Below are 23,035 nucleotides of genomic sequence, written 5' to 3' on the forward strand. Positions count from 1 at the left end.
ATAACTACATTCTAGACAAAATTATAAACTGTACTTTATATATACCTTAGAATTTACTGATAAAAAAGAATTTACTCATAAAAAGATATAATAATTATATATTATAATAATATAAGATATTATATTATACTATAATAATATGTTATAATATTTTTATATAAATATTATTATATAGTATATTATGTTAAAATAGTATAATATAATATTATATTATACTATATTATTATAGTATAATATATTAATATATCATGTTAATATTATTATACATTGTTATACCATTATTATAATATATTATAGTATATTATAATATACTATGTATATTATGTTAATATCTTATATTAATATAACATAATATAATATATATTATTGTATATAATAACATATTATTTTATTATATTATCATAGTATTATATTATTATATACAATAATATATTACATTATATTATATTATATTTGTATATATTATTATATCTAGATAGTATACTATTGTATTATTATTATAATATTAGATGAATATTATATATTAGATTATTATATTTTTACTACTAAGAAATATTTTTGTAGTTATCAAAAAAAATTTATCAAAAATGCTACCACAACTTTGGAATCTATGCAACCTTTCTTTCAAAATAAGTAATATTTTTTTATTTTTGTATATTGCTAAAATTTAACAAAATTTTATTAATAATTTTTTAAAATATTTTTTATAATTTAATTTTTTTTTGTAATTACAATGAAATGATGGATTGCTCTATAAAAATAATAAGTAGAGAGAGCTTTTTGCAAAAATATCTTTTTTTAAAAAAATTCTATCCAAAACTTTCTAACTCATTCTCTATGCTCTAGATCATACCTCCCCACTCTCAATCCGCAAATCGTAGCCTCTTTTGTTCCTTCGTCCGCCATCCCCTAATGGTGCAGCCCCCTCTCTTCACCCGTCCCCCCACAATCTCTCCTCCCCGTTTCTCTCCCATGGGCCCTAATCCTCTCTCACCCATCCACCACCGTCGTTGCTCCCAAAACCTTCCCCTCCCCCTCATATTCCCCCACCAATGCTCTCCTTCTCTTATTGCACCCCCCCTCTAAACCTTGAGGCCAACCATGAGGTCCTCCCAGCTCTACCCCTCCGGCATCCATCGACCCCCCTTGGCTTCAACCCCAACATGAATCCAACCCCCCCTTGGTGGCCGGTGCACTCCAAAACCTCCAGATCGGCCGCCCCTCACCCTCCATTACCGCCCCCTTCTCCTCCCTCATCTCCCGCCCGACCCCCTTTCTACGTGGCCAACATTTTCGTTCATCGATGATGGCCCCCGGGCCTTAGGACTCTGCCCTTCCTGTTTTCTTTCCTCACCCCCTGCCACCAACCAGCCACCCCCTATGTCTGCATCGCACCCCCCCTCCCCCGCCCCTGCTTCCTTTCCCTACCCTTGGCACCACCACTGTCATTGTCCTCGCCAGCTCCCTCCTCTGCCACTCCCTCTCCCTCTCTCCACCAGCATCCACCCTACAGATTGTCTCCGATGTCCTCCACTGCCTCTCCCTTTGAGCTGTGGACGTCATCCATCGCATGGCCATCCACCTCTGGGTCTTCGTCGTCGCCTTCCTCCCCTTCGATGCCGGCACAGCATACAAGCCCTCAAAGCTGACCTATGCAGAGTGGTTAAAGTGCTGTTCTTGTTCTTCATCCCTTATTTGATTTTTTTTTGTTCTTCATCCCGATCCTAATCCTATTGCTTTGTTTCTCTTTTTTTTTTGTTCTTTTGTCCGATCCAACTCTCCTTGCACCATAACCATAATCCCTCACTTATTATTTATTTTCTTTCTATATTTTTTCTTTCTTTTCATTCTGATCCAAACACCATCCCTCTCTTCCTTTTCTCAAATGTTTATTTCTATTTTTTTTCCGATGTTTCCTTCTCTAAACCAACCCTGTCTGCAAGCCCGCCCTAACTCTAACCCTAACTGTAGACCCCCTAATCCTAATCAGACGTCTGATCATAACCCTAACCCTAACCCCCAACAGTAACTAATCCTAGTCCTACCCTAACTCAAACTATACCCAACCCCCTGACCCTAATCCAAACCCTAGCTGAACAATTAACCCAAGCCAGTCTAACCCTGACCCTAACCCTAACAGCAAACGGGCTTCAATAACCCGCTAACCCAAATATTCAAAATCCGATTCTTGCATCCACTAACCCAACAATTTGAATCCAAATATTTTGGACCCGTTAAACCATTAGCCCATGAATCGATGATCCATTTGGTCTACCCATTAACCTGTGACTACGGATCTGGAGCTAGACCATTCTAAACCCATTAACCTGTATGCTGCTTTTTCCCACTTAACCCATTTATCTCTCTCGATTCATCGAATCCTTAATCACAGCAACCCTCTGTCCTTTCTTTTTTCTCTTCATTGGAAGACTACTATTTAGCAGCAACCGTGACTCTTAATTTCTCTCTTAGGGGGCATTGAGGAAGGCTGCCATGGCATGGCAGCAACCCTCTCTTCCTTCCTTTTTCTCTTCACTGAAAGACTGTAGAGTGGTAGCAGCAACCATGATATTATATATATTTTTTTTTTTACTTTCATGCGGACATTGAGCAAGACTGCTATAACGTGGCAGCAAGCCATTGTCTCTTTCCTCCCTCATATGATATTTTTTAATAAAGAAGTGGAAGGCTGCCAAAATTTGGGCAGCAACTCTCCTCCATTCTTAATAAGAAACACAATGTTGTTTCTGATACTACAATGAAAGAGCTTCAGACTAAACTAATGAGGAAAAAGCAAACCAAAAAAAAAAAGAGGAGTTGAAACTCGTCTGTTGTCACCCTCTTTGATCCCTTTTTATCTATTATCATCCTTTTTGATCTCTCTGATCGTCAATAAATCTTATCAAAAAGAAAAGAGAAAAAACAATCAGAGACAGACCCCCACCAAAAAAAAAACACCTCACCTTCTCTATTTAGCTTTGAACTCGTCTGTGCTTGAATGAATCTTTCAAACTTCCCACATATATATAACTGGAAGCAGTGAGAGTGATAAGACATTCCATATTTTCCATCGATGTCCTCCGTTCTTTTTATCCAAAAACTTGCTCCCTCTAATTAAAGCTTCTGAGATTTCTTTTCTTAAACCTTAAGCCTATAATCAAAAGAGAATGCACGTTCTTGTTATGTCACTTCCAAATCCACATGCCCTTTTCTTTTTTTTCGCTCTCTTCATGACAGGTTGGCTACAGATCCAATTGGATGCTGAGTTGGCAATGTACGTTAGGCAGAAGCAGTAGCTTCTGGTGTGAACTTGTGCTCCCTTTTGTTGAGAAACATCATCAATGGGCATGGACCTTCTCCTCTACTGCAAGCTTGATGGTTGACCTTTCTATTTGCCCTCCCTTCGGGCTTCTCCACCATTGAAAGGGGATTCAATAGCCAGGGCACTGATATGTGTGTGCTCTAACAGGTGGCATGTGACGTGCTTGGGGAGCCCTGAACTCCCCTTTCATGTATTGTATAGGTATAACATCAGTAGAACAAACCTACATTAAAAGAGGAAAGATAATACAGTACAAAACTAGTCAGAATGTGTCTTTTATGGAGATGATTGATTGATCTTATTTAACAATCTCAATTATTAGGCCATATTGCAGCCAATCTCCTATGAGATGGTCGATGGTGAGCCAAGTTGATGCGTTGGAGTGGTGGGTGACAATAAACCTGCAAAACAAGTCCTCTTGCTGGAAGTTGTTTAGCGAGGGATCCTTCGATGCTTAAATTAGCTTAAGAAAGGGCACAGCCGAGAGCCAAAAATGAGAGCTCAAAAGTCCATATTTAGCTTAGCTTACTTGATCCCCTGTAATTTACTAGTTTATATAAAATGAGCAAAGCCGTTATTATATAACTCTCACCTCTGAATATTTAGGACATAGGAGTTATAGTATTTAATGGGTGGTTACCTTATTAACTGCTATTAAAGTCGAGTAATGGGCTGCTCGTGGATGGCTATTGTGCTCTACATTCGTATGTAGTTACTGTTCATACCGAATAACCGTTATTTGATCTCCACATATATGGGATTTAGATAGACGGTATGGCGCTGAGTATATGGCGATCAAATACCGACTATATGTCGATTGGTTAGTTGGCCATCCGTCGACTGTATGTCGAACCAAGTTGGTTGCCGACTTGGTCAAGTTCTATCAATCTTAGTCGGTTGAATATCGACTAGGCCAAATCCTGTTGATCTAAGAGTCGGCTTGATCCATAATGTTATACGCTTAATCGGTGCAGAGACAAGAAAGAGACAGTCATCGTGCACTTAGTCGGCAGTAAGATGAGAAAGAGGGATAGTCATCTAAGTGATGAGGATCTATCCCAACAAGTCGTACGTTGTATAGCTTTTAAAATATGGTGATCTACTTCTTTTCATCCATAGTATAAATCATGAAACTAATATCATATTTCGAAAACTATGCCAATTATATATTTTGGTCAAGCATTCTTCTTCATTCTTATGGTTCTAAAATCTAGTCCTCTTTTCGAAGATATTTAGAGCAAGGAATCCAAAATATAATCTAATGATTAAGTCCATAAATCTAAATTAATCATTCATTCATACGAAAGATACAATCCAAACCTGCACAAGACTGTAACATTAGGTGTGATATACCTTACACCCCCTACAAACCAACAAACCGCCCCCCCCTCCCGCCAGAAACATGATAGGAACAAGAATGCATAGACTTGGCACATAATTGAACTCATCCCAAACCAAAATAAAAAGAGAAACCCACCATACTAAAGAATACGAGAGAAGCAAGCTAAAACTGATAGCATTAGAATAAAACACTTTGATGCCAAGCACTAATAAATTGAAAACAAAAGGCACCATAATAGAGGATTGGAATTTACCAGTAGCAGGACCGATCATATTCAATGGGAACTATGGTAGGAAAAAAATATATATATGTATAATTAGATTATTAACTATAAATATGTAAGAATTTATATAAAAATATTTAATCATTAATTTTTCAAGAAATTATTTTATAAATTTGGTCTGTCCATCAAGGCGCTAGGTGGGCCAAGCTCTAAACAGGGTTATACTTGATGATGTACAAGGTTTTAGAAATCTTCATATCTAAATAATGCTGGTAGGTGATTGATATTATTATGATCAAATTTTTGTGGTCATTGAGATAGTAATAGGACAACCACCAAATATGTGAGTGGCAACTTGGTATGGTTGAGTTTTTGGATATGTTGTTTTTGCGCTTATCTTTAATTAAAATGCTCTCAAATATAAACATACCAACTCTCCATGGTCCATATGTGGAGTCTATAAATGAAAAAAAAAAAAAAAAAAGGAAGCGTAACTATTATTTCACATGACAGTATACTCTCCTAAACATTCCAATTTGTATGTATACTCATTCAAAATCGATATATGCATGTATATCCCCATAAAATATTTTTTTTGACATATATACTCATATTATTTAATGTTGTTAAAAATTAATGGTTTAAAATTAAAATAACTAAAATATCCTTCTGAGTAGATGTACAAAAAGAAAAATTTATAAGAATATATATGTAAATAGTAATTTTATAAGAATATTCATAAAAATTTGAATGTTTAGAAGGATATATATGTAAAAAAATTTAAAATAAAAAAATTAAAGCCAATCCGAAATACTAGCTACAATATATAAAAAGAAAACATTCATATGTTTTAAAATCCTCTTGAATACGAGCTCATTTAAAGTTGATGAGTCTGAAGATTTTGCTTTATGAAAAAAATGCACTGGAGAAGATTTTCATGGAACACTAAGTGTATGGTTATGATTTACTACTCAAACATGTGAGTAAGAATATATGTTTAGTAGCTTTTTTGAACGAATATAAGTATAACATTTTTGCAAAAGAGAGAAAAATGTAGGCTTTGTTGTTTCATAGTTTATTTTGGTCCATTCTTTGTGTCCATTTGAAATAAGTGTGATACAGAGGAGATTGGTGAGCTCAAATTGACCCCACGATGTCTAAAAAAATGTTAGAAAAGCGAAGATTACTGCACAATTTTTCTTAAATAGTCATGCAACCTTAATAGTAAATACATATCATATAAAAATTTCAGCTTTTGGAGCTGAAGCATGGATGGGGTAAGCTAGAGTGACAGGGGAAAGGCATTTCCATTTAGTAGCGAAAAAATGCCCCGTTCAGAACCACGAAAAATTATCAGAGCCGCAAAAGTTGGATCTAATTATATTGTCCTACAAAATTTGTTATCATGTGATTAAAATAAGTTATACTTAATTTCAATTGTTGATGCCAAGCCTATGAACAATCACATAAGCAAATAAAATGACATAATCACATAACATCCACTGTTTTTTGGTCTGGCAATCGATAATACATTCTGTGATACTTGTTACATATTATTTAAAGCAATGTAGATGACTAGACCTTGTAAATAAATATAGTTCTTTTTGTTTAAATCTAAAAACAGTTTTTTTTTTTGGTTATTGAAACAACAACCATAGTAGGTAACTGAGCATATGGAAGGCCCTCCCACAGTTCCTCAGCTACGGGCCAGGCCACCAAACATCCCAACCCATACAGTGCACTGTGCACCATCATGGCAGCCCATATGCACTGGAAAATAGACCCACCTTGGGGCAAAACTCGCCTGCATCAATAATAGAAGTATCTTCTGGTCTACATTTATCATTGGCTGTATCTACTTTGATTCTTGTAACAAAAAGTCAAAATTTTACACAAAAAGATTAATTAGAATATATTAGTTGAATTTTCTGATCCTACATAAACATCCAGATTTTATCTACTGTATAATCATTGTGAGACTAAATATGCATCACTATGATTTCTCCAAAATTAAAGCCAACATGTCCATGGAGAAGAGAGGGTGGCTTCAGGCCGAGGCAAACTCCCAAAGAGGACTTTTGCTGGACTTTCCTAGAGCAGTTAGAGATGGAACCCCATGTCTTCCTTTTTTTAAATATTAAAAACCAAGGACCACGTGTTACTGTCATGTGAAACAATAGCTATGCTTTCATATTCTTTTTTTTTTTTTTTCATTTATAAGCCGTACATATGGATTATGAAGAGTCGGTATTTTTATATTTGAGAGCATTTTAATTAAAACTTTTTACATATATATATTTTAAAATTTTTAAATTTATGTAAATATTCTTCCAAAATTGATATTTACATATATATCTTCATAAAATATTTATTTTGTATATATACTTTTTTTTCTTATTTTTTTTGCATATATATCAACATCATCTGATGTCATTAAAAAATTAATAATTTAAAATTTAAATGACTAAAATATCTTTATGGATAGATATGTAAAAAAAAATTATAAAAATATTTATATATAGAAAAAATTAATGAGAAATATCTAATTACGTTTGAACTTAAAAGTAACTATCCACTTAAGTTTCAAGTAAAAAATTCTCCCCATTTGAAACATAATTTAAAAGCAGGTACCCAAATGGATGAAATGACCCAATTACCCTTACATTTATAAAGCAACACTATACTATTATAAAGTAATACTATATTATAATAAAATAATATTACACTATAATAAAGTAACACTATACTATTATAAAATAATACTATACTATTATAAAGTTATATTACACTATTATAAAGTAACGCTGTATTGTTGTAAAGTAGTACTATAATAAAAAAATACTACACTATGATAATGTAATACTATCTTATTGTAAAAAAAATACTATATTAATATAATATAATAAAAAAATACTGCATTATTATAAAAAAATACTACACTAATATGATGTAATACTGTCTTATTGTAAAAAAATACCGCACTATGATAATGTAATACTACAGTATTTTAAAAGGTACAAGGGTATAAGAATAATTTCAGCCAAAATGGTTAGTTGCTTTTAACTTATGTTTAGAATGGATAGGTACTTTTATATAAAGCTCATTTAGAGAGCTGCTTTTAAGTTGAAAGTAGAGCTAAGAATTTATTTATAGTTTTTATATATATGTATATAGTAAATTTTTATGAAGATATTTATGTGAATTTAAATATTTAAAAAAATATATACCCAAAAAATTCTTTTACTTTTCAACCACCAACTTTGGATGAGGCAATGGGGGCAAATTCATCCCTCTATCCTGTGTATTCCATAATCACCAACTCTGCGTCAACCTATTAGATAGATTTATAGAAAGCTTGAATGGTGTTGGGAAGCAGCACTCGATCAAAAAACAAACAAAAATCCCAAAACCAGGTCTGCTGATTGCTAGACTGACTACAAGGAATAACCCCGTGGTTAAATGAACAAACCAAGTCTGAACTAGTATCTGACACGGCCAGCCCCTGCCGGGATTTGTTCAAGCCCGACTGCGAGGAATCACTGCAGACACTATCATAGTTAAAGCGCTCAAGTAATTGATGGACTCCATCCGTCCAGATTCTCCTTTACCAATTTCTTGTTACCCTCTCTGTTAACCATTCTCTATTGATCCAACAATTTAAATTTGAGCGCATCTCCGTCTTCATCCGAGACTTAATAATATTAATAATAATAGCATGTCGAGTCCCGAACGTATCCGGCCATCGTCGGACCTCGGTTGCCATTGTTTGGATCACCAACCCCCCGCCCAAAGCGTCTCTTAGTGATGATACATTCCTTGGTGAGGGGGAACCTTGACTTCAAAGGTCACATGGAAAGACTGATGCGAAGGCGTGGCCGATGAGGGAGGTGGTGAGCGAGCAGATATCATCCCATAGGGAGGGGGTTTGTGGATCGGACTCCGAGAGGACGAGGAGGCGGCAGCGGCGATGAGAGCGACCCTCCGCATCGCGGCGAGACTTCTTCTGCCTGTCCTCCGATTGGAGCTCTGAGGGATTTCTAGGGTTTCTTCGGATCGATGGCATAGAGAGAGAAGGGGAACATGAGAGAATAGGAGGGGAGAAATGGAGAGGGGTCATCTCGGAAGCCCTGGTTCACCATGTATGTCGTTTTATTTTGCTTTTGCGAGAGAACATCTCTATTCCTTCACGAGAAAATATGTGGGGCCTTGTTGAGATTACGTGGATCAGTAGCGTAGAGGATGATCCGTTAGAAGATGGAGAAATTATCGATTAGAAATTATGTAATCATTTTTTACTGAATGGTATAAATTATACGTGAAAAAATGATTTTAATCAATAATTTTTTTAAAATATGTGTATCTTACATCATCCAATAAGGAGTTAACACATCATCTATTATAAAAAAAAAAAAAATACATCATTATGTAAGTTTGATAGAAAATTTTAAATAGAAAAAAAAATATTTCTGACTATAATTAATCAGATATTTTTTTACTATTTTGAATAAAAAAATATTTACTTTCTTAGATAATATGAGATACACTTGAAAGAATAGTTTTAACCAATAATTTTGAGCACCGTATCTGTTACAGTTCTAACCAATAATTTTTCACACCATATTCGTGATTTCACCCACTTCACCCATCTGAGGTGCAAGGACTCATTTAAGCTCGCATTTATTGTATTAAACTCCAATAAAGAAGTATCTTCAAACAATTTGCATAAAACAGGGCTAATATATATACAGTTTAATGGATTTTTATGAAAATGCATGTTTGATGCAATTCACCAAGGTAGTTAGATCTAATTAATCATATCCGGTTGATGTGCATGACATTTACCTATTGTCACAAGTAGCTCCGAATTCTGAGTCGAGCAACTTTCTATTTATTTATTTTGACCGATTCCACTTGATGAACGATGTAGACAAGTTAAGCGATTTGAATTTTGCAGCATTGAGTTTAAGTAATGCCAAGAGGCATGTTATGAAGTAATAGTCGGATATCTAAATGCTATTTTAATTATAATGTCAGGTGCCTTTCTTGCCCCTCATGTGCTCCATCCTCTTCTCGTCAAAGTTTGTCGATTTAAGTTTTCCTTGTATATGATGAACTTGGCCATGCCTTGGTGGTCACCCTCCTCCTAAGTTGCAATCTAAAGTTGGATGGTGCATTAATTTCCAACCATCTACACGCAGAGAAGGCCACTTGACCATTTAAGCCAATTAACTGTAGATCCACATTCCAGTGCTTATGATTTCATAGATTGCTTGTTTAATGAACCACCTCACGTTTACATAACGACCCACCATTATTAAGAACCACCATGAGGCGTTTTATTGTCAAGGTTACCGATCGACACATTCACACTATTCAATGCAACCAGAATCTCACAATGGAATATATGAATTTGGCAACGCTGCCACCTTAAACCAAAATATATTGGAAACTAGGATAACTGAAGCGGAGCTTTGATGATGTCCAGAACTTGAATTCCAGCTTTTGTAGCCAATGTGGTGATCAGAGATCAAGACATCTATTTTTTGGACCAGTAGTTTTGATGCAGTTCGGCCACATGAAGTCGAAAGGTCAAATAATTGATACAACTGGCGAATTTAACTCCATGAAGCTTGAAATTGCTGCCTCAGCGACTTGCCATCATTTTCTTCTCAATAGATGTATATATATTAACCAATTTTTGGCTAAGTCTGGTCATTGGTTTTCCCCAAGCTGAAAGCATTTAGAATCCACTATGACACTCTTTGTTTCAAGTAAATTAAGGAATAGCTTTTTTTTTTTCCTTTTTAATTCTAGAAGCTAAAAATAATGAACATAGCCAGAGTCAATGCTTGAGAGGGGAAAGAAAAAAGAAGGATCTCCACTATCAAATGGTGCTACTATCTAAGTCGGCTAGACATCCCATTCGGCACCGGCCGGGTGGTAGGTGAAATCCCTTGCTCTTTCCCCCAATCACATGACTCCATATCCTATAAAATCACTAGCTCGTGAAGTGGTATGCCACCCATGAGCACACCTCCAAAAGCCAACGGTGCAAAGCCTCCATCGAAACGCCATCATCACCACTCCATCCACCATAAATTAGCACAGTCAACTCCCCCATTCATACCCAATACTTATAGCATCTAATTCTAAGAAAATAACACACGTACAACATCCTGCCAAGTTTTCAAACACTAATACTAATTAACAATGATAATGATAACGATCACGAGATGTTTTGGAAGATTAAAAATTCGACGCGCGTTTGACCAGAACGGGATGTCACGTTGCGCGAGTTTCCACCGACTAGCTGATCCGGGCCCTTTATTGTGGACCCTACTACTAGAAGTCAACAACTAGTTTAATGGCCACGTATTCCGCACAACCATTATTACCACGCTAAATTCCGAAATGACTGGTGGTTCGTGCCACACCGTGCCGTCCCCGTTACTCATTCGTTTTTTTTTTTTTTTTTTTCTTCTTCTTCTGTTGATCAACTCCCGTTACTCATTCGTTAGGCTACAAAAGTGAAACGTAAAATATAAACGACCACTGACACATTTCCCCCAGCGAGCAAGCAAGCCAATACCATATAATCACAAACCATACGCTTGATTATACTTTTTTTGTCTCTTTATTAAGAAAGTCTTTTTTTTTTTTTTCCTCCCTTCTTACTTCTATTGTTTCTTTGAGACATACAGACTTTGGCAAGAACAGAGCTGAATTTCACATTACTTTGATAGTACATATATGGTTCATATAAATACTCAGCCAACATACATACACATCGCAACAGAATTATTGAGGTGAATCGAGCTGCCTTTCCATCTATAAAGAATCTGATTTAGAGAGAACTTTATGAGCTATCCCTCGGTCATCTCTATCTCCTTCTTCTGCACCTTCCATGCAAATATGATGGCCACGATAACATTATTTAGTGGTGCAATGGATTCGGGCCCGTCGGGACTCTACGCTTCTCGACGCCATACCGCGGATCGATCTCGTCACCTTCATCCGGACTCGGTTTAACCTCTACGACGGTAGAATGCGGTGCTTGCCCATGTTGATGGTGGTGTTGAGAATGTCTTGTGTAGTGGAATGCGGAGAAATCGAACTTGGCCGCTACCACCTTGCGAGGGACCGACGAGGGGGCGGCTGCCCGAGGTTTGAGATGGTTCCACCCATGGAACAAGAGCAAGAGGATGAACAAGAGGAGGAGAGAAGTGAGAAGAGGTCTCCTCAGAGCCATGGAGGGGGTGAAGAAGAAGGATGGTGGATTGAGGGGGGAGTCATGTGGTGGGGAGATCTGAGGGAGAGGGTTTAGAGGCATGCCAGCTTGAGCTGAATGGGCCGACATAAGAAATATGATGGGGTGGAGTAGTTAGCTGAAATGGGAGGTGGATTGGCTTACTTGCGGCTCCATTTATTGGGTTTCTTTATTTGGCGTTGAGCTTTTTCGGGGCCATTTTATGCGGAGGGAGGAACAGAGCTCCGCGTTGGACGAGATTTTTCCAATGAGAGTTCCTTCCTTGACGTTCAAGGAAGCAAGGGCGCACTCAATTGTCAAACCCTCCAGACAGACTTACTAACGGGGCAATAATGATCTCTTTACATCTTGAGCAAGATCCCGGGGGTCGGTAACCTTGGGAGATAATTGCTAGGCTGGCCGCCGCTGCTGCTAGATAATAAGTATCTTGTGGCCGGCTATCAAATAGAGAGAAAAATTATTTTTATAAAATTATTTAGAACATGTTTGATTGCTGAGAGTTAAATTTTAAAATGAAAATGCAAATGATTCTTATTACGGTCAAGAGGCCGAATAGTTTGGATGGATTTCTATACTTGCGCGCATGGGGTATTATTCGTTTAGACCTAGGCCTGTGCCAGGTGCCATGTTCCCTTTGCATCATGGATTTAAATGAGGCGGCCGCATCCATCATGGAAGACTCTCTCTGGAAAGGAAAAGAAAAAGCTCTTTCACATGGTTATAAATAATGTGATGTGATGTAGCTCGTCCTCTTCAGGTTCGGCGGCCAGCCACAATGCAACAAGGGATGACCGCGGAGGAAAACGAGAAGGCGACACGGCAGATCTCCTCCGGCCCTTCGTCCTCTCGGACGTGGACGACTTCATGGTGTGGGCTTCCGACGACAAGGTGAGCAAATTCTGCCGCTGGGACACCTACACTAACAAGGATGGCCTCCTCAAGTACATGAAGGAGACGGTGCTGCCCCACCCCTGGTTCCGCGCCATCTGCGTCGGCGGCCGCCTCGTGGGGGCCATCTCCGTCATATTGGGGTCCGGCAACGATCGGTGCCGGGGCGAGCTCGGGTACGCGCTGGGGTCCGAGTACTGGGGGAAGGGGATCGCGACGGCAAAGGTGAGGCTTGTGGTGGGCTCCATATTCATGGAGGTGGAAGGTCTGGAGAGGGTGGAGGCCTTGGTGGACGTGACCAAGGAGGCATCTCAGAGGGTGTTGGAGAAGGTTGGCTTTCGCAAGGAGGGAGTGCTCCGAAAGTATACGAGTCTTAAAGGAAGTAGGAGGGATATGGTGATGTATAGCTTCATATCCACGGAACCCTTGGGTGGGTGATCCATGGTGGTGACATTCAATTTCCTACTATATTTTTTGATGCACGCTTTAATTTTGTCTAGCTTTGTTTTGGATAAGATAACCAAGTTTCCTTTTTTTTTTTTGGTAAAGAAATCAATAAGGTTTTGATGTATTGGGTGAAATTTGGCAAGCGACATTTAACTCGGTCGCTAGCAATTTTAGGCAATGTTATTTATTACTTCTTTAGGTACCAGGCTTCCTCCGGGCAAATCTCGATCGTCTGCTGCTGCAAGCTGCCGTTTAGCTAATGGATCCATAATGATGCAGCGGTGTTATTTTCAAGGGAGTGTTTAGTGGAAAGGAGTTGGGATCTGAAATCCTCCAGACAAACTTGCTCACGGGGGCAATAATGATCTCTTTACATCCCGAGGAGACCCGGGGTTCGGTAACCTTTTGGAGATGATTGCTCGGGGCTGGCCGCCGCCGCTGGATAACAAGGGTCTTGTGGTTATCAAATAGTAGAATTTATTTTTAATAAAATTATTTAAAATATATTTCATTGAAAAAAAAATAAATTTTAAAATAAAAATAAAAATAAAAATAATTTTTATTTTTATTTTTATTATTTATTTTATAAATTTTTTTTTTAATATCTCAATCTCTCAATATTCAAATTAGACTCTCGTCTATTATTTAAATTTTATTTTAATTTTAATTCTAATTTCAATCATAAATTATGAATATGATCATTTTAATTTTTATTTTAATTTTATTTTTTTCTTTTAATTCTGGTCCTAAGCAAATACATCCTTGATGTATCCAAATGATTGGTAGATGAGGATAGTTTTGGTTCTGAGATTATTTATACAAATATTCTTGATGCGCCTCGTGTTGATCCAGTGCAAGTAAAATTAAATAAAATATTTTACAAATATGGTCGGTAAACAAATACTGAAGCCGCGATATTTTTATAATTCACGGGAAAGACTGTGCGTTGTATGGGGTCGCTATAATTGAATTTGATGGTGGAACAAATAAAAACAAAAACAACGTCGCCTCAGCTGTCCACAGTGCTAGCTTCCTTCGTACTCACAAATTTAAGGCAATCAGCCAGTGGACTGGTGAGCAACGAGGCAATGATGACAGGGACATCGTTCGGCAAGATATTTTTATAATCTCAGCTGTTGAACCTTGTCACGGCTGATGTTTGTGGTTACCCTTTCTTCAAAAACAATTAGCAGGTATTGTCTCTCTCTCTCTTTTTTTTTTTCTTTTTTTTTTTTTTGATAAAAAGTATAGTCTTTGAATACAAGAAGAAAAGGATCGACTCATACACGTAAAGATTGACCGGAGACAATGGAAGGCGACTCAGCCTTGGAGAGGGAAGCTGCTGCGGTCGGAACAGATGCAGATATATTTTTCCCTCATATTTTCTTCACAAAAAAAACAAAAAGGTACAGTGGGTGCAGCATCTCGAGAAATAATAACAAAAATAGCGCGATCCAAAGTTTTTGGCAAACTTCAATTTCTTTTTTTAATGATAAGTTTTTTAAACTACAATTTCATTTGTTAGCGTCCTGTACAGGTACTTCCAAGGAACAACATTTGTAATTGTTCCTCACTGATCATATAGCCAGATTCCTGGTTTCATCATGGTGTTATGAAAGCTGGAATGCCATGTAACCCAAAAAAAAGAAGCTGGAATGCGAAAAGAATGAGGAACACGTTCTCGCAAGCTGCTTTTGCCAAGAGTTTACATACATAACTCGCCTAGACCATAATTTGGTTGATAACAGCAAGCAAAATGATCTTAACCTGTGGAACTTACAGCCATTACGTTTGAAGACATGGCTCATCACATTTTTGGACCCTACAATACTTGTTCGAAACGACATTAAATTCAATTAATACCTTGGAGTGTTGCAGCTTTGGTTCCCCAAGGAAGAAGGCTTTCAATAATAGACCAATTAATCAGAACTCGAGAGCACCCATTTCAATACAAAAGCAAATAAAATCTCGGGTATTGCTTCCCCCACCGCAATCATACATCCTCCGCACTCATGACAGTTGTATTAGATTATACAGTCATCAGGATACAGACACCATAGCAATAATTATGTACAAAAAGATCAGACGACAAAAAATCCAGATGAATATCTTCCTTACCATTTGCATACAATCTTACAGTTCTCCTTATCAGAGGAATGCAAATGCATGGAGAGAGGATTCATCCAGCCCTACTTACTGACCACACAGCACTACTTGAAATTGTAATCAAATTCCTCGAGCTGATTCTCAGACAATTTTGCAGGTCAGAGCCGATGATCTCCAGCCTTATCTTGTTATCATGCAGCTCTGCTCGAAATTGGAATTGCATTCATATAACTATTTGCGGATTGAACCCACTGATATTCCATGCTGTCTTCTCACAGATCTTTCGCTAAGCTGCCATGATGATGGCTCGACCCTACCAGCCAATAAAGCAGATGCACCAGCAGCTTTTATTCTCCTCCTTTTCAACTCGAGTTCTACACGTTTATTCCCTGATACAGAGCTTGATGACTCTGGAAAAATGGAGGAAGCTTTAATTGCTGCCCGCTTTTCCCTCCTATTCCGATCAAACTTTGAAGAGAATCTTGCAGCAGCTGCACCTGCCGCATCTTCTTCGGATGGGGGAAGAAGGCGTATTCCAAGGCCAAGCTTTCTTGCATGTTCCTCTTCTTCAGCAACCTTTCTCTTCTGACCCTAAAATGGACAAGAATAAATTATAGAAATAAGAATCCAAAAGCAGAATGCTAAATGCTAATATAATAGACATGAAATTTGGTAATAAATTAATCTGATATCTCACTCTGAGACGAGCACGGAGAGCTCTGTTAAGGTTATAGTCATCAGAATGCCTGCTGTCTGAGACTCTCTGAAGGCGGACCAGCAATGGCTCAGCTTCTTTCTTCTTCCGCAGATCTTCTTCCTGATGCTCAAGACGGTAGAAAGGATCTGCAAGCTTGCCTCTTTCTGCAACATATTTTTCCATGAGAAATATAACCAGGATAAATTAAAAAACAAAAAACTGCGAAAAAACCTGCAGCGGAGAGTTGGAACAGCTTATACTCTTTATTATTAATAAAAGGATTACAGACCTTCATCTACTGGAAGAGCAAATGTTTCTGCATCCTCAATGTCGAAGTCCTCAGTCTTGCGCTGAGCCCCATGAATGATGACATATTCACAGTTTTTTGGATCTGTCTGAATAACTATTTCATGCCTACAGCATGCTGATTTCATGGTAAAGCTCCATATCTGATACAAACATAGATACCACATGACAAATCTAGGTGAGTTCAAACAAGAATATACAAACCAACAATTGCGAGACCAAATCACCATTTAAAGAACAAGGTAAAATATGAAAAATGTGTGAAATAAGGTAAAAAAAGGTTTCCAATACCCTCGATACCCGTGACTTCATTTTCAGAAAAACATAATCACATGCTACTTGGTAATTAGTGAAATGCAGATGGTGCAGATAGGAGGAAAATATGGAGAGTCTAAGCATCTATTTAAATTAACCAATGCAGCCCTGAGCAAATTCCTAGCAGTTCTCCTCCCATTCCTTTATGTTACATACTAATCTTAGATGAACTCTAGTTATGGTTAGCTGACCTTGACCCAAAAAAGGAAAAAAATCTTCTTCACAAAATAAAGAGTACTAATCTGAAAAATGACAAAGATGATATACCCACACCAGTTCAATAAGAGAACAACTTCCATGCATGCTAAATGCTAAAGGTACCCAAGTTTAGCATAAAATATATTTCAGGCACTACACCACTAGGTAGGAAAGCAAAGGAACTAGGTAAGAAAACTAATTTCAGAGATAACAAAGAAAAGATGCATATATCATCAAACTGGAAAGCGTGATTTCCCAGAACAATGTAACAACTATCCAAGCTAGGGTTCGCCAAAACGTCTCTAACTGGATAGTTCGGAGCATACCAAACCATACCGGCGGCTAACCGGTGTAGTTTGGATGATCAATTCAGAACACCGGCGAAGATGGAGCAAGGAAAAAGAAAAGGGAGGAAGAGAGAGAAAGAAAGGAGGGAAGGGAACGAAAGGAGAAGCGGCTGCCGAGGCCTCCGAAGCTCTCGATCCTCCACGAGATGCGAGAAGAGAGAGATAGAGAGAGAGAAGGAGGAAGAGAAGAGGAGGGAGCGGAAGGTGACTGGGAGGATGCCGAACGGCCTAAAATTGCCCCACGGCCACCACAGGTTCGAAACAGGGGTCGTCCATGTTTCGTCGTGTTTTTAAAAAAAAATATGATGAGCGAACCCTTGTCTCATACCCACGGTGGCCGCAAGATAATTTTAGGCCGTCCGACAACCATGGTGGCCACCAAACCGCCTCTCCACTAGAGCTATCAAGACGGACCGACACGCCCAAACCCACCTCTAAATGGGGCAGGGCGGGCTGACCCGTTTAACTAGCGGATTGGACAAACTCTAACCCGACCCGACCTGTCATGGGCTATGGGTTAAATAGGCCAACCTGCCAAAATTTTCCCGACAAAAAAAAAAAAATGTTAACCCTTCTTTCTCCTCTCCGCACCCTCTCCACGATCTCTGAAGCATTGGTAATTTTTTACTAAACAAAATAGGCGGATAACCAGACAAGGGTCAAGACCTCAAGGAGATTTGGTAATATTTTTTTTACTAAACATAATAGACAGACCAGCCTGCCCCGACTCGCCAACCCAAACGGGGCGGGTCATTTGACCCGCTTTTAAATGGGTTGCTAAAATATGAATCCAACCCACCCCATTTACATGGCAGGACGGGCCAACCCGATGGGCCCAACCCAAATTGATAACTCTACTCCCCACCACCTTCGGCTCCCTCCTCTTCTTTCTCTCGCCTCCTCTCTCTTCTTCCATTTTCTCTTGCGGAAGACTACAAAGCCTGAGAGGCTTCCGCAGCCCTCTAGTGGCCACTGCTGGCATCTCTATTTGCCTCCCTTTTCTTCCCTCCCTCTCTCTTTCACTCTCTTTTCCTCCCCTGTTCATCCCTCGTTTCCGTATTGGTTTGGACCCGATATGATCCGGCACGGAAGAGTACTGACTCATACCACCAACCAGCCAACATAGGGTCTAGTTCTGAGTCGGTGATCCTTGATCCAAGCTATACTAAAGAGACGAACAATTTTTAACATGTATAGGATAACCAAATTTCTCAATCTCATAATTCTGAAAACTAAAACCATTCTATCTATTTCCATCTGCGGTGTCTTGAGAATATGCAGATCAAACAGCAGGTCAATCATGTAGGCAAAGGATAAGAGTGCACAACTCCAAGAACAGATTAAAAACAATAATATGAATAACATTGCCAACTAGTAGTAGGATATTCATGTTGCGTCGTTTTAAAGTTCATCAGGTCATGGTACTCTGATTTTCCATTCTTAGTTTCCTAAAAGTCTATAATTGAAGATATGAACGAGTGGGCCAAGCTGCTGGACTTGAACATGATAAGCCAACTTGAATGAATTTTAGCAGGTAAAATGCATGGCACTTGACAAATCATTGAGTCACACCCTGAAACTAAATCAAGATTGGAGCAACTGACTTTTACAGAACCTGCAAATAACTGCATTTCAATATGGCATAAATATATTAGTGTAAATATTATTGTTGTGTTCTTCAGTAAGGCATGAATATGGTCATGTTGTATTATTGAATTATTTTTATGCACAAAAAAATTATTTTATTGTCACATACACTAAAAACAATCTAACTAAATAATCTTTGATTGTAAAAAACGATCAACACTTGATAAGGCCTCAATTTGGCATAATCAAGTACAACAATGAGACAAGGTAAGTTATCTGGTTTTGGAACTCAGCTTGTTCAGCATATTTGGATGATTGATACATATCTTTAAGTAGTTAAACAAGGTACCTTCGTTGAATAATAGTTTCCCACTTGCTTTTTCTCAGCATTGAACCTTACACCCTTGGCAATCATTGAATTGCATCCACCGCACCAGACATTGAATGGCATCTCAAATCTGAAAAATAAAAGATCATAGTCGAGCAGATGGATATGGGATTAGAAGATGTAGAAACTATTAAAAACTGGCACACATAAAGTAGTAAATTGTTAAAGTTTTACTATGTCAAACCAGGTCAAAGTGTTGAAGACAAATTGAACTTGCATCTTCATTAATCTGTTTGCTTTTGTTCATTCCCAAAAAAAAAAAAAAACATCACGACAGAAGTTTATCCTACTCAGATACATGTGAAAGTTGCATCTTTTAAACCAATACCTCACTTGAGAAAGTAAAACTTTAATAATTGATGCCTTTATTTGAAATATAATATATACATCAATACATATCATAGAAAATGCTCATTTTTTATTTTTTCAGAAGGGCTGTTTTCATGGATAGAATTACAATCACCTATGTCCATAATATAACCTAATTGACGTCACAGCTAAGAATAATAAATTGACCAATCGCAAAGAGACATTAATATATATATATATATATATATATATATATATATATATATATATATATATATATATATCCTGGCTAAACAGACAGGAGTCCAAGGAATCAGTCAACATCACCACGAAAAGTGCATAAATGAATATAGAGAAATCCAAAATACAGAAAGAAGACAAAACTATATATCAGAAACAGGATCATTGATGTAAATAAGGCTAATGCCATGAACAAAAGTCAGCTAATTGATTCTACTTCATTCAGGGTTCCTAAATTTCATGTTCTCCAAAATGTGATGTCTCCAAATCATTTCTCCCAGCCCCAACAAAAACACAAAACAGAACTGCTTCAAACCCCTTTCACTTAATTGTTGTTACAGGTTGTCACCTGGACAGTGCAGTGATACACAGGTTTCAAGACATCCAGGCAACCCTTGCCATAATCAGTTCAACATGGGTTCAATTCTATGTGTATTTCTGCATATGTATGCGGATTGTATAGGTACTTAAAAAAAAAAAAAGGACTAAGGCCTTCCAAGAGAGAATAAATTAAGGGTGCTGATGTGGCAGCTAATGTCTGAATGCCGTCATTTTTCATTCACTCCACAAATGTGTGCCCCATATCTCTTACTTCTCTTGCTTCTCTTACTCATGGCCTCTCTCTTCCACTGTTATTCATTTCCCACATCATTCCAACATGTAGCACCATTTTTCCATTATATCTTCGTGTATCTTGCTTAGTAATGAGGGGCTTCAATAAACTACAGTTATTTAGGGCTGTATATGAAGCAGATTTTGGTCTGTTTAATTGAGATCAGAGGCTAGATGCCCTAATATTCATTCCTTTTCCACTCTTGCTGCTCACTTTTCAGTTGGTGGTGTTGGATTTGAACACATGAATATTCAGAAAACCAACCTTTCTCTGCAAGGCACAGAAGGCTAAGCAAGAGTGAGTTTCAGCTAGCTACTGATTGAACAATAACATTTCTTCTCTAAAGTTTCTTTCTTTCTTTTTTTTCCCTTTTTCAACTTACATCTTTGTTCACATCTTTTACATTACTTTTAGCTACTTCTGTGATTTCCAGGTCCTTTCCATGATTACTCCTTTGTATTTGTCTTATTTCCTTGTAATTCTTAATTATTATCTCTTTGGCACTCCTTTCTATCATAGAAAATCTGTCTTGATGATATGTCCTCAGTATATCTAGAGCTCTTAAATTTGAAAAATAATTAGGTCCTTTAACTATAAAATATAATTATGTGCTTAATATCTAACTAGCATAGTTTGGATAAACCTAATCTTACCATAAGTCAGCTGATTTGCTGACTTTAACCTTATTTTTAGTTCTCCAAGCTTATTTAGCTCCCCAAGCTGGAAATTAAACACCTCGAAATCCTATAATCTCTTACAAAATCACGTCTAAGCCCTTACATACATATTACTTCTAGTCCTCAAATATCATTCCTCTTTGGTGCAAAACTACCATTGCCTTTTTTCGCCTTCATCCATCAGTCATTCATCGCATCAAATATATAACAATTACCATAGGAAACTTTTTTTGCATGGAGCATCCCCTACTCTTCCCTTTCGATAACTTCATTTCTCCCAAATCTATTAAAATCAAAGAAATATTAACATCATTCCTTCATTTTTTTTTTCCCATTCAAATCTATTTCATATACAGAATCAGACAGCAAGCTTTAACACCCTACAGATGTAGCAATCTTCATCCATTGAAATGGTAATTTTTAGATGGTTTAGATCCAACATGGTGATATCTTTAAGTTTGCATTGATTACATTTATGTATACATGAGAGGCAGTACTATCAATCCTTGACCCTTCACCAAAATGCAATTACCCAAACAAGAACATCAGAAGTAAGAGTTCAACCATAGCATTAACTCACAAAATTAGCAAACAAAAGAAGCACCAATCAGACATGATGCTTGAGGTTTTTTCCCCCTTTGTGACTTCAAAATATCTTACCTTATAATTAGAATGCCCTGGTCTATCTTTCTTGCTCTCTCCCTCAGGGCATGTTGGCCATGAAACTTGTTCAACGAACCCTGGAATTGACAAGGGGGAAAATGTTTAATAACCAACATTCTGGTAAAGACAGAATATAAATCCCCCACCGTCAAAAAACCAAAAAATAATGAATAAATAGAAGAAAGCTATCAAATTTAATAATGACAGACATACCTGCTTTGGGGTCCATTCTGGTGGATAGTAAAAATTATCTGCTCTGGCAGCTGCAAGAGAAGACTGGATAACAGAAAAGAAATGTAAGTTAGGATATTACACGAAAAAAGAAAAACCTCTCATGATATTCAAGAAGAACATGCAACCAACGACAGGCAGCTACAAAACAATTTATACTTCAGTAATGCAAAATTGGAATATCTGTTTTGGATTCTGAATCAATTTCTTCATTTTAAAAAAGAAAAAAATTAAGTGATTAAAACAATTAACACATTAAATCACTCACAATCTTCAATCCCCACTCAGCTGTCTTCGCTTTTGTAAACAGCATATAGGAACCCAGAGGAAAACTTAAGAACACTGTTTTTGATTATCGGAACACCATAAGAAGGCCTTATAATATAACCATTGTATTATGAAAAACCTTCCCCCCCAAAAAAAAACTACTCCTTACAGGAAGTTAAAGAACCAATAGCCATCAAGAAACAACGAATGATTCATCAGAGAAAACAGAAAAAATCATAGGATTGCAGTGGATATACACCAAAATGAGAGAAAATTCTAGAGAAAACTTCAATTAAAAAAATAAATCCCTCCAAGAAACAAAAAAAATCCTAATTAGTTTGATGGAAACCCTAGAGCTAATCATTCCCAAACAATTAGGGTTCTAACGCATCAAAAGTTTACAAAGCCCGTAGTTTTTATCTAAAATCAGGCAAAAGGATTGCTACATACCATGATTGATCACCGGATTCGGATCGGACTGGCGGCGGACGATGAGTGATTTGATCGTGGGAGCTCTGCGGAGGTCTTTGAGGAAAACGAGAAGGGGGGTTGGGGGAGGCGCGTACTTCTATCCTCGCGGAGAGAAATCGGTACGCTGTTTC

The 23,035-nt window shown here is 37.5% G+C and overlaps 1 protein-coding gene and 1 pseudogene across 1 annotated transcript; one reads left to right on the top strand and one right to left on the bottom strand.

The window, feature by feature from the left end:
• Positions 1-12,914: 12,914 nt before the first annotated feature.
• Positions 12,915-13,954, top strand: LOC105041549 (uncharacterized; annotated as a pseudogene).
• Positions 13,955-15,432: 1,478 nt separating this feature from the next.
• Positions 15,433-23,035, bottom strand: LOC105041043 (uncharacterized). The gene is made up of 7 exons (XM_010917835.4): positions 22,884-23,035; positions 22,149-22,211; positions 21,933-22,012; positions 19,395-19,503; positions 16,582-16,741; positions 16,293-16,456; positions 15,433-16,186 (listed from the first exon to the last, which is right to left on the bottom strand). Exons 1-7 carry the CDS (start codon positions 22,884-22,886, stop codon positions 15,827-15,829), a joined length of 939 nt encoding a protein of 312 aa, XP_010916137.1. The 5' UTR covers positions 22,887-23,035; the 3' UTR covers positions 15,433-15,826.

The sequence above is a fragment of the Elaeis guineensis genome, chromosome 3, assembly GCF_000442705.2.
Source record: "Elaeis guineensis isolate ETL-2024a chromosome 3, EG11, whole genome shotgun sequence".
Classification (NCBI taxonomy): Eukaryota; Viridiplantae; Streptophyta; class Magnoliopsida; order Arecales; family Arecaceae; genus Elaeis; species Elaeis guineensis.